Here is a 12,065-nt window from a genome sequence, read left to right as displayed (position 1 = left end):
TGCCAGATCCACTCCCAGATATCTAAAACACTTCACTTCCTCCAGTTTTTCTCCATTCAAACTCACCTCCCAATTGACTTGACCCTCAACCCTACTGTACCTAATAACCTTGCTCTTATTCACATTTACTCTTAATTTTCTTCTTTCACACACTTTACCACACTCAGTCACCAGCTTCTGCAGTTTCTCACATGAATCAGCCACCAGCGCTGTATCATCAGCGAACAACAACTGACTCACTTCCCAAGCTCTCTCATCCCCAACAGACTTCATCCTTGCCCCTCTTTCCAAAACTCTTGCATTCACCTCCCTAACAACCCCATCCATAAACAAATTAAACAACCATGGAGACATCACACACCCCTGCCGCAAACCTACATTCACTGAGAACCAATCACTTTCCTCTCTTCCTACACGTACACATGCCTTACATCCTCGATAAAAACTTTTCACTGCTTCTAACAAGTTGCCTCCCACACCATATATCCTTAATACCTTCCACAGAGCATCTCCATCAACTCTATCATATGCCTTCTCCAGATCCATAAATGCTACATACAAATCCATTTGCTTTTCTAAGTATTTCTCACATACATTCTTCAAAGCAAACACCTGATCCACACATCCTCTACCACTTCTGAAACCACACTGCTCTTCCCCAATCTGATGCTCTGTACATGCCTTCACCCTCTCAATCAATACCCTCCCATACAATTTGCCAGGAATACTCAACAAACTTATACCTCTGTACTTTGAGCACTCACTCTTATCCGCTTTGCCTTTGTACAATGGCACTATGCACGCGTTCCGCCAATCCTCAGGCACCTCACCATGAGTCATACATACATTAAATAACCTTACCAACCAGTCAACAATACAGTCACCCCCTTTTTTAATAAATTCCACTGCAATACCATCCAAACCTGCTGCCTTGCCGGCTTTCATCTTCCGCAAAGCTTTTACTACCTCTTTTCTGTTTACCAAATCATTTTCGCTAACCCTCGAACTTTGCACACCACCTCGACCAAAACACCCTATATCTGCCACTCTATCATCAAACACATTCAACAAACCTTCAAAATACTCACCTAATCTCCTTCTCACATCACCACTACTTGTTATCACCTCCCCATTTATTTATTTATTTATTTATTTTGCTTTGTCGCTGTCTCCCGCATTAGCGAGGTAGCACAAGGAAACAGATGAAAGAATGGCCCAAGTATTGGATATAAGAGTGCAAAAATTAAGCAAGTAACAGTTAGTTACAAGAGTTATCTTTTACATCATTTTAGCATACTTGAGAACATGGGTAACACAGTGTACAAAAGTTAGAATACTCATAAATTCACACAGAAAATTTGTATAGAATGTAAAGACAGCAAAATTTTACATATAGATATAAATACATGTACGTATAGAATAAAAGTCCAGTTTACAAATTGAATGACAAAAGTAAAGAGAATACAAAAAACCCACACAACTCATTGAATACATATTATTCTGGTCTAAGTTCTCCTTAGATAAGAAAGGGCTGATGTAATTACTTTCTTTATATCCAATGTGGGTGTAGGGAATTCTATTTGGACACTGTGTTTCAGATGACAATATGAGATAAATACTATGAATTACAGTGTGAGTGCATTAGACAATGAAATTACTGAAATTCCAGAAATATGAGGGGTGTACTCAAAAGCAATGAAAGCCAAAATATTCATTGGAGAATCTAAATCGTCCTCAACTTTAGATGGAAGACGTTGAATTTTTACTTCATCAATAAGTGAGAAGTTAATGTAATGAGAAATTTGTTCTATACTCGGGATAGTTCTATTAATCTGTTCTAAGTAATGATCATGAGTGCCAAACAATTTGGAATTGGGACCGATAAGAGTACATTGTATTCCCAGCTGAATCTGTCTTAGAACCAAAGAAGGTGTGGGTTGATAAGGTAGGCAGTGAATAATAACATTTTGTGGGTTTGGGAAGAAAAAGACATGGTAATGGTCCATACTTTCAATCCATAGTTCACTGATAACAATTTCCTTAAAAGGACAAAAATTAAGAAAACTTCTCTCTTCATCAGCCCTCTCGTGGTTTAGTGCATAAGCAGTAATTAATAATCAACCACCTCTCATGATCTACTTTTATTTTTATCCAGATCACTTTGGGATCACTTCTTCATGCTCTTTCAAAATTTCTCACAACTCCTCATTTAGCTCTTTGTATGATTATGATTGACTGAATCCTATTGCAACAGTTTTTAATCTTGTGTCATTTCAGAAATTCCCAGCCCTACAAAGTGGCCAGACTCGCATCAGTTGTTTCTTGGGCAGCTGCCTTGGGAATACAGTGAAGGAGATGTCAAGGTGCTTATTACATTACTGATTTGTTTTAGTAATTCTGCAGTTGCAAGTGAATTGTTCTTTTTTTTTTTTTTTTTATACTTTGTCGCTGTCTCCCGCGTTTGCGAGGTAGCGCAAGGAAACAGACGAAAGAAATGCCCCCCCCCCATACACATGTACATACGTCCACACACGCAAATATACATACCTACACAGCTTTCCATGGTTTACCCCAGACGCTTCACATGCCTTGATTCAATCCACTGACAGCACGTCAACCCCTGTATACCACATCGCTCCAATTCACTCTATTCCTTGCCCTCCTTTCACCCTCCTGCATGTTCAGGCCCCGATCACACAAAATCTTTTTCACTCCATCTTTCCACCTCCAATTTGGTCTCCCTCTTCTCCTCGTTCCCTCCACCTCCGACACATATATCCTCTTGGTCAATCTTTCCTCACTCATTCTCTCCATGTGCCCAAACCATTTCAAAACACCCTCTTCTGCTCTCTCAACCACGCTCTTTTTATTTCCACACATCTCTCTTACCCTTACGTTACTTACTCGATCAAACCACCTCACACCACACATTGTCCTCAAACATCTCATTTCCAGCACATCCATCCTCCTGCGCACATCTCTATCCATAGCCCACGCCTCGCAACCATACAACATTGTTGGAACCACTATTCCTTCAAACATACCCATTTTTGCTTTCCGAGATAATGTTCTCGACTTCCACACATTTTTCAAGGCTCCCAAAATTTTCGCCCCCTCCCCCACCCTATGATCCACTTCCGCTTCCATGGTTCCATCCGCTGACAGATCCACTCCCAGATATCTAAAACACTTCACTTCCTCCAGTTTTTCTCCATTCAAACTCACCTCCCAATTGACTTGACCCTCACCCCTACTGTACCTAATAACCTTGCTCTTATTCACATTTACTCTTAACTTTCTTCTTCCACACACTTTACCAAACTCAGTCACCAGCTTCTGCAGTTTCTCACATGAATCAGCCACCAGCGCTGTATCATCAGCGAACAACAACTGACTCACTTCCCAAGCTCTCTCATCCCCAACAGACTTCATACTTGCCCCTCTTTCCAGGACTCTTGCATTTACCTCCCTAACAACCCCATCCATAAACAAATTAAACAACCATGGAGACATCACACACCCCTGCCGCAAACCTACATTCACTGAGAACCAATCACTTTCCTCTCTTCCTACACGTACACATGCCTTACATCCTCGATAAAAACTTTTCACTGCTTCTAACAAGTTGCCTCCCACACCATATATTCCTTAATACCTTCCACAGAGCATCTCTATCAACTCTATCATATGCCTTCTCCAGATCCATAAATGCTACATACAAATCCATTTGCTTTTCTAAGTATTTCTCACATACATTCTTCAAAGCAAACACCTGATCCACACATCCTCTACCACTTCTGAAACCGCACTGCTCTTCCCCAATCTGATGCTCTGTACATGCCTTCACCCTCTCAATCAATACCCTCCCATATAATTTACCAGGAATACTCAACAAACTTATACCTCTGTAATTTGAGCACTCACTCTTATCCCCTTTGCCTTTGTACAATGGCACTATGCACGCATTCCGCCAATCCTCAGGCACCTCACCATGAGTCATACATACATTAAATAACCTTACCAACCAGTCAACAATACAGTCACCCCCTTTTTTAATAAATTCCACTGCAATACCATCCAAACCTGCTGCCTTGCCGGCTTTCATCTTCCGCAAAGCTTTTACTACCTCTTCTCTGTTTACCAAATCATTTTCCCTAACCCTCTCACTTTGCACACCACCTCGACCAAAACACCCTATATCTGCCACTCTGTCATCAGACACATTCAAACAAACCTTCAAAATACTCATTCCATCTCCTTCTCACATCACCGCTACTTGTTATCACCTCCCCATTTTTTTTTTTTTTTTTTTTTTATCTTTGTCGCTGTCCCCCCCGCTTTCGGGGTACCAAGGAAACAAAACAAAGAAATGCCCCCCCCCCCCAACACATTACATACGTCCACACACCAAAAAATATACATACCTACACACTTTCCATTTTTTACCCCAACGCTTCACATCCTGTTCAATCCACTGAACACTCAACCCCTGATACCACATGCTCCAATTCACTCTATTCCCTTCCCTCCTTTTACCCTCCTCATGTTCGGGCCCCCATCCAAAAAAACTTTTTCACCCTCTTTCCCCCCTCCAATTTTTTTCCCTCTTCTCCCCCTTCCCCCCACCCCGACACATATTCCTCTTTTTTTAAACTTTCCCCACTCATTCTCTCCATTGCCCAAACCATTCAAAACACCCCCCGCCTCTCAACCCCGCCTTTTTTTTTCCCACAATCCTCTTACCCTTACGTTACTTTCCATCAAAACCACCTCACACCCCACATTTCCTCAAAAAATCTCTTTCCAGCACACCATCCTCCCCAACTCTACCATACCACCCCGCCCCCACTTTTTTCCCTTCCACACATTTTAAACCAAACTCGGGCCCCCAAAGTTTTCTGAAATTTTCTCACAGAATCAGCCACCACGCGGTATCATCAGCAAAAACAACTGACTCACTTCCCAAGCTCCCCTCATCCCCAACAGATTTCATCCCTTCCCCCTCTTTCCGGGACTTTTTTGCTTTTTACCCCCTTTAACAACCCCATCCATAAACAAATTAAAAAACCCAAATGGAGAAATCACCCCCCTGCCGAAAACCCCAAACTTTCACTGAAAACCAATCACTTTCCTCTCTTCCTACACTACACATGCCTTACATCCTCAAAAAAACTTTTCACGGTTTCAAACCAACTTGCCTCCCACCCCATAAAATTCTTAAAAACCTTCCCCAAGAGAAACTCTATAAACTCTACATTTTCCTTCTCCAGATCCAAAAATTTGCTACTCAAATCCATTTTTTTTCTAAGTATTTCTCACATACTTTCCTTCAAAAGCAAACCCCCCTAATCCCAAAACCTCTACCACTTCTAAAACCCACTCCCTTTTTCCCCAACTGTTTCTCTTACATCCTTAAACCCTCTCAATAAATTACCCCCCATAAATTTACCAGAAACCAACAAATTTTTAAAACCCTCTGAAATTTGACACTCCTCTTACCCCCTTTTTTTCCTTTGTACAATCACTATGAAACCCAATTCCCCAAATCCCGGGCACCTCACCAAAACCCATACATACTTAAAAAAATTTCCCAAACCCCACCCAACAAACATCAAACCCCTTTTTTTTAAAAAATTCCACTGCAAAAAACCATCCAAAACCTCCTGCCTTCCGGCTTTCATCTTCCCAAAGTTTTACTACCTCTTCCTGTTTCCCCAAATATTTTTCCAAAACCCCTCTCAATTTGCACACCCCCACCCCACCAAAACACCCAAAACCCCACTCTTAAAATCAGACACATTCAACAAACCTTAAAAATCCCTTTTCCATCTCCTTCCCCACATCACCCCTACTTGTATAACCCTCCCCTTTTTCCCCTTTACTAAATTTCCCATTTTTTTCCCTTTTTTTACCCCCCTTATTACCCCCTTTCCCAGAACATCTTTTTTTTCTCCCAAAAATTTTAATATCCCCCCCCCCAACCTCTTTTGCCCTTTTTTAAACCCCCTTGCCCCTTTTTTCCTTGCCCTTCCTTCTCTTTTTTTTATACTTCTCCCACTCAATTGCTTTTTTTTTCCCCTAAAAAAAATCTTCCAAATGCCTCCTCTTCCCCTTTAAAATAATACTCTTACTTCTTCACCCCCACCACTCCCCCTTTTCCCAAAAACCCAACCCCCCACCCCTTCTCATGCCAAAAACATTTTTTCGAAACCCCATCACTGACCCCCCTAAATACACCCCCTTTAAACCCCACCCCCCCTTAAATTTCCCATTTTTCTCCCCTTTTTTCCCCATTCTTACACAGTCCCCCTGGTATTTTTCCCCCAAAAGGGTTTTCCCTTCCCAAGCTAAACTCCCCCAACCACCTTCTTCCCAAAAACTTTCCACCCCTTCTTTTCTAAAAACCCATACAAATCTTCACCTTAGCCCCCAAGATAATTGAAACATCCCTCCATTGAAACCTTCACACATTAAAACCCAAAAGCTCTCTTTCCCACGCCTGTCAATTAACACTAATCCAATAACGCTCCGGGCCATTCTCCTACTTACATAAGTTACTTATGTAAAATCTTTTTTTTAAAACCCGGGTTTTCCCCAAAGCCCATCAGTCCTTTTTCAGAAACAAAAAATCAACCTTCCACCATTTCCATTTACAAAAATGAAAAAACCCCCATTAACCAATTACCCCCTCAACGCCACATTATCCCCCTTTTGCATTAAAAAATCACCCATCACTATAACCAAATTTTTTACAGTATGTTCCTTAAGAGTAATTTACATTTTGGTTTGACAAAAATAACTGATGTTCTGTGGTCACACAAAGTTCGAAAGTTATTACATAATTGGACTATACGATTTTCCCAGCCTATAAGAGTGGGTAATTCAAGGTGATTACCATCCAAGCAAAAGAAAATAAAAAGGCAACAAAACCTACCTGCCTAGCCGTAAGTGGTGCTATAATTGATCAAGTGGTGGGCATAGTTCCTCTGCATATGGACTAAGTGATATCTCCCCCCCCACCCCCTTAAATGCTGGAGCTGAGGTCCAATAAGTCAGCTGTTAATACATTTTGACCAAACCAACACTAACACCCAGCCTCCACAAATACCAAACCTGAATTCCAGGTAGTCATAAAATTGTTTTATTCTATAACCTCTTTGGCAGTTACACTTTTTACAACTAATGAATGCCTGTTGATATTTAAGAAAAGAATTACAAAGAAAATGCATATATGACATTTCACTAACTTCAAATTGGATTCAGAAAATGAATGACCAAAAAAAAAAACCCAAGAGGAGTAAATATTCTATGCTATAAAAACAGTAAGACTGGAATTACTAAAGAGAGTTTAAGGAATATAGTACCAAAAATATATGTTTGCAAGGAATGGGCTAATGAAAGGATTTTACAGAGGAAAGGTTGGATGTTGTATGAAATGCAATGTTTTAGGCATTGGTGTGGTGTGAGGTGATTTGATCAATAAGTATGAGAAGGTTAAGAGAGATGTGTGGAAATAAAAATAGTGAGGTTGAGAGACCAAAGAGGATGTGTAGAAATGTTTGGGACATATGTAGAAATGACTGAGGAAAGATCGACAAAGAGTTAAGATATTATGTGTGTAGAGGTGGAGGGAACAAGGAGAAGCAGTGCGACCAAATTGGAGGTGAAAGGATGGGGTGGAAAAAGATTTTGAGCAATCAGAACTGAACAAACAGGATTATGAAGAGGTATGCAAGGAAGAGTGAATTGGAATAGTGTGTACACCAGGTTCGATGTGCTGGTCAGTGGACGAACCAAGGCATGTGAAGCATCTGGGATAAATCAAGAAAAGGTCTGTGTGGCCTAGATGTTAATTAGGAGCTGTGGTTCAGTGCTTACACATGTACAGCCTAGAGATTGAGTGTAATGAAAGTGTACTTTTTTGTTCTTTTATTCTGGTGCTACTCACCTATGCAGGTGTGGCCATGTTGATTCTTATTGGGGTGGGGGTGGCCACCGGAATGGAATGAAGGCCAGCGAGGAATGAATATGTACATGTGTATATATGTATATAGCTGTGTAATCGTATGTATAAGTATATAATGGTGTGTATAATTGATATGAGAAAGGTGGGAGGTGGGCACATTAGAGAGGTAGTGAAGTGTGGATGAAGAAGTAAGAAACTTAGTGCAATGAGGAAGAGAGAGCATTTGGAGTAGTGGCAAATGACAGGGAGATGTTTAAAAAAAGAAGCATGAAATTCAATAGAGTGCAAGGGTGAAAAAGAGGGCAAATGAGATTAGGGATGAGAAGAGTATCCTTGAATTTTAGGTAGAATAAGAAATGTTTTTAGGAAGGAGGTAAATAAAGTGCGAAGACAGAGAACAAATGGGGACAGTGTGAAATGGCTAAATGGGGGGTAAAAACAAGAAGTGGAGACGGAGAAGGAGATGGAGAGATATTTTTGAAGGTTGTTGATGTGTTGAAGGTAGAGTGGCAAATATAGGGTGTTTGTTTCGAGTGGTATGCAAAGTGAGAGAGTCAGGAGAATGAATTTGGTAAATAGAGATGAGGTAGAGAAAGCTTTGCGTAAGATAAGGATGGCAAGGCAAGCAGTTTGATGGTATTCCCATTGGAATGTCTTAAAAAAAGGCTGACTTTGTTGTTGACTAGTTGGTAAAAGAGATTCTCTGTATGTTATGGTTTCATGGCAAAGGCCTGTGAATTGCATAAGTTGCATAGTGCCCTTGTACAAAGGCAACGGGGATGAAAGGTTGAATGTTTCAAATTACAGAGGTATAATTTGTTGAGTATTCCTAGAAATTGTATGGGAGGGTATTGAAATGGTGAAGGGGCATGTACAGAGCGAACAGATTGGGGAAGAGCAGTTGGTGGTTTCAGAAGTGGTAATAGGAAGTGTGGATTCAATGTTTGCTCTGAGAATGTATTAAAAAAAAATACTATAGAAAAACAAATTAATTTTTTTTTCCTGTCTCCCGCGTTTGCGAGTAGACGCAAGGAAACAGACGAAAGAAATGGCCCAACCCACCCCCAAACACATGTAATGTACAAACACTCCACACACACAAATAACATACCGACACAGCATTCCATGGTTTTTACCCCAACGCTCACATGCCCTGATTCAATCCACGGACAGCAACGTCAACCCCGGTATACTACATCGAACCAATTCACACTATTCCTTGCCCTCCTTTCACCCTCCTGCATGTTCAGGCCCCGATCACACAAAATCTTTTTCACTCCATCTTTCCACCTCCAATTTGGTCTCCCTCTTCTCCTCGTTCCCTCCACCTCCGACACATATATCCTCTTGGTCAATCTTTCCTCACTCATTCTCTCCATGTGCCCAAACCATTTCAAAACACCCTCTTCTGCTCTCTCAACCACGCTCTTTTTATTTCCACACATCTCTCTTACCCTTACGTTACTTACTCGATCAAACCACCTCACACCACACATTGTCCTCAAACATCTCATTTCCAGCACATCCATCCTCCTGCGCACATCTCTATCCATAGCCCACGCCTCGCAACCATACAACATTGTTGGAACCACTATTCCTTCAAACATACCCATTTTTGCTTTCCGAGATAATGTTCTCGACTTCCACACATTTTTCAAGGCTCCCAAAATTTTCGCCCCCTCCCCCACCCTATGATCCACTTCCGCTTCCATGGTTCCATCCGCTGACAGATCCACTCCCAGATATCTAAAACACTTCACTTCCTCCAGTTTTTCTCCATTCAAACTCACCTCCCAATTGACTTGACCCTCACCCCTACTGTACCTAATAACCTTGCTCTTATTCACATTTACTCTTAACTTTCTTCTTCCACACACTTTACCAAACTCAGTCACCAGCTTCTGCAGTTTCTCACATGAATCAGCCACCAGCGCTGTATCATCAGCGAACAACAACTGACTCACTTCCCAAGCTCTCTCATCCCCAACAGACTTCATACTTGCCCCTCTTTCCAGGACTCTTGCATTTACCTCCCTAACAACCCCATCCATAAACAAATTAAACAACCATGGAGACATCACACACCCCTGCCGCAAACCTACATTCACTGAGAACCAATCACTTTCCTCTCTTCCTACACGTACACATGCCTTACATCCTCGATAAAAACTTTTCACTGCTTCTAACAACTTGCCTCCCACACCATATATTCTTAATACCTTCCACAGAGCATCTCTATCAACTCTATCATATGCCTTCTCCAGATCCATAAATGCTACATACAAATCCATTTGCTTTTCTAAGTATTTCTCACATACATTCTTCAAAGCAAACACCTGATCCACACATCCTCTACCACTTCTGAAACCGCACTGCTCTTCCCCAATCTGATGCTCTGTACATGCCTTCACCCTCTCAATCAATACCCTCCCATATAATTTACCAGGAATACTCAACAAACTTATACCTCTGTAATTTGAGCACTCACTCTTATCCCCTTTGCCTTTGTACAATGGCACTATGCACGCATTCCGCCAATCCTCAGGCACCTCACCATGAGTCATACATACATTAAATAACCTTACCAACCAGTCAACAATACAGTCACCCCCTTTTTTAATAAATTCCACTGCAATACCATCCAAACCTGCTGCCTTGCCGGCTTTCATCTTCCGCAAAGCTTTTACTACCTCTTCTCTGTTTACCAAATCATTTTCCCTAACCCTCTCACTTTGCACACCACCTCGACCAAAACACCCTATATCTGCCACTCTGTCATCAGACACATTCAACAAACCTTCAAAATACTCATTCCATCTCCTTCTCACATCACCGCTACTTGTTATCACCTCCCCATTTACGCCCTTCACTGAAGTTCCCATTTGCTCCCTTGTCTTACGCACCCTATTTACCTCCTTCCAGAACATCTTTTTATTCTCCCTAAAATTTACTGATAGTCTCACACCCCAACTCTCATTTGCCCTTTTTTTCACCTCTTGCACCTTTCTCTTGACCTCCTGTCTCTTTCTTTTATACTTCTCCCACTCAATTGCATTTTTTCCCTGCAAAAATCTTCCAAATGCCTCTCTCTTCTCTTTCACTAATACTCTTACTTCTTCATCCCACCACTCACTACCCTTTCTAAACAGCCCACCTCCCACTCTTCTCATGCCACAAGCATCTTTTGCGCAATCCATCACTGATTCCCTAAATACATCCCATTCCTACCCCACTCCCCTTACTTCCATTGTTCTCACCTTTTTCCATTCTGTACACAGTCTCTCCTGGTACTTCCCCACACAGGTCTCCTTCCCAAGCTCACTCACTCTCACCACCTTCTTCACCCCAACATTCACTCCTCTTTTCTGAAAACCCATACTAATCTTCACCTTAGCCTCCACAAGATAATGATCAGACATCCCTCCAGTTGCACCTCTCAGCACATTAACATCCAAAAGTCTCTCTTTCGCACGCCTGTCAATTAACACGTAATCCAATAACGCTCTCTGGCCATCTCTCCTACTTACATAAGTATACTTATGTATATCTCGCTTTTTAAACCAGGTATTCCCAATCATCAGTCCTTTTTCAGCACATAAATCTACAAGCTCTTCACCATTTCCATTTACAACACTGAACACCCCATGCATACCAATTATTCCCTCAACTGCCACATTACTCACCTTTGCATTCAAATCACCCATCACTATAACCCGGTCTCGTGCATCAAAACCACTAACACACTCATTCAGCTGCTCCCAAAACACTTGCCTCTCATGATCTTTCTTCTCATGCCCAGGTGCATATGCACCAATAATCACCCACCTCTCTCCATCAACTTTCAATTTTACCCATATTAATCGAGAATTTACTTTCTTACATTCTATCACATACTCCCACAACTCCTGTTTCAGGAGTATTGCTACTCCTTCCCTTGCTCTTGTCCTCTCACTAACCCCTGACTTCACTCCCCAGACATTTCCAAACCACTCTTCCCCTTTACCCTTGAGCTTCGTTTCACTCAGAGCCAAAACATCCAGGTTCCTTTCCTCAAACATACTACCTATCTCTCCTTTTTTCACATCTTGGTTACATCCAC

General features: G+C 41.5%; 1 protein-coding gene across 1 annotated transcript in view; it reads left to right on the top strand.

Moving 5' to 3' along the window:
• LOC139749260 (uncharacterized) overlaps positions 1-12,065 on the top strand; it is a 481,728-nt gene that overhangs the window by 364,311 nt on the left and 105,352 nt on the right. Inside the window, exon 37 of the mRNA XM_071662996.1 lies at positions 2,278-2,363. Coding sequence (XP_071519097.1) covers positions 2,278-2,363 — 86 coding nt within the window. The remainder of the gene's footprint in view (positions 1-2,277; positions 2,364-12,065) is intronic.

Source organism: Panulirus ornatus, chromosome 6 (genome assembly GCF_036320965.1).
Source record: "Panulirus ornatus isolate Po-2019 chromosome 6, ASM3632096v1, whole genome shotgun sequence".
NCBI lineage: Eukaryota > Metazoa > Arthropoda > Malacostraca > Decapoda > Palinuridae > Panulirus > Panulirus ornatus.
Note: the sequence above shows the minus strand (reverse complement) of the source record. Positions and strands in the feature narration are given on the sequence as shown.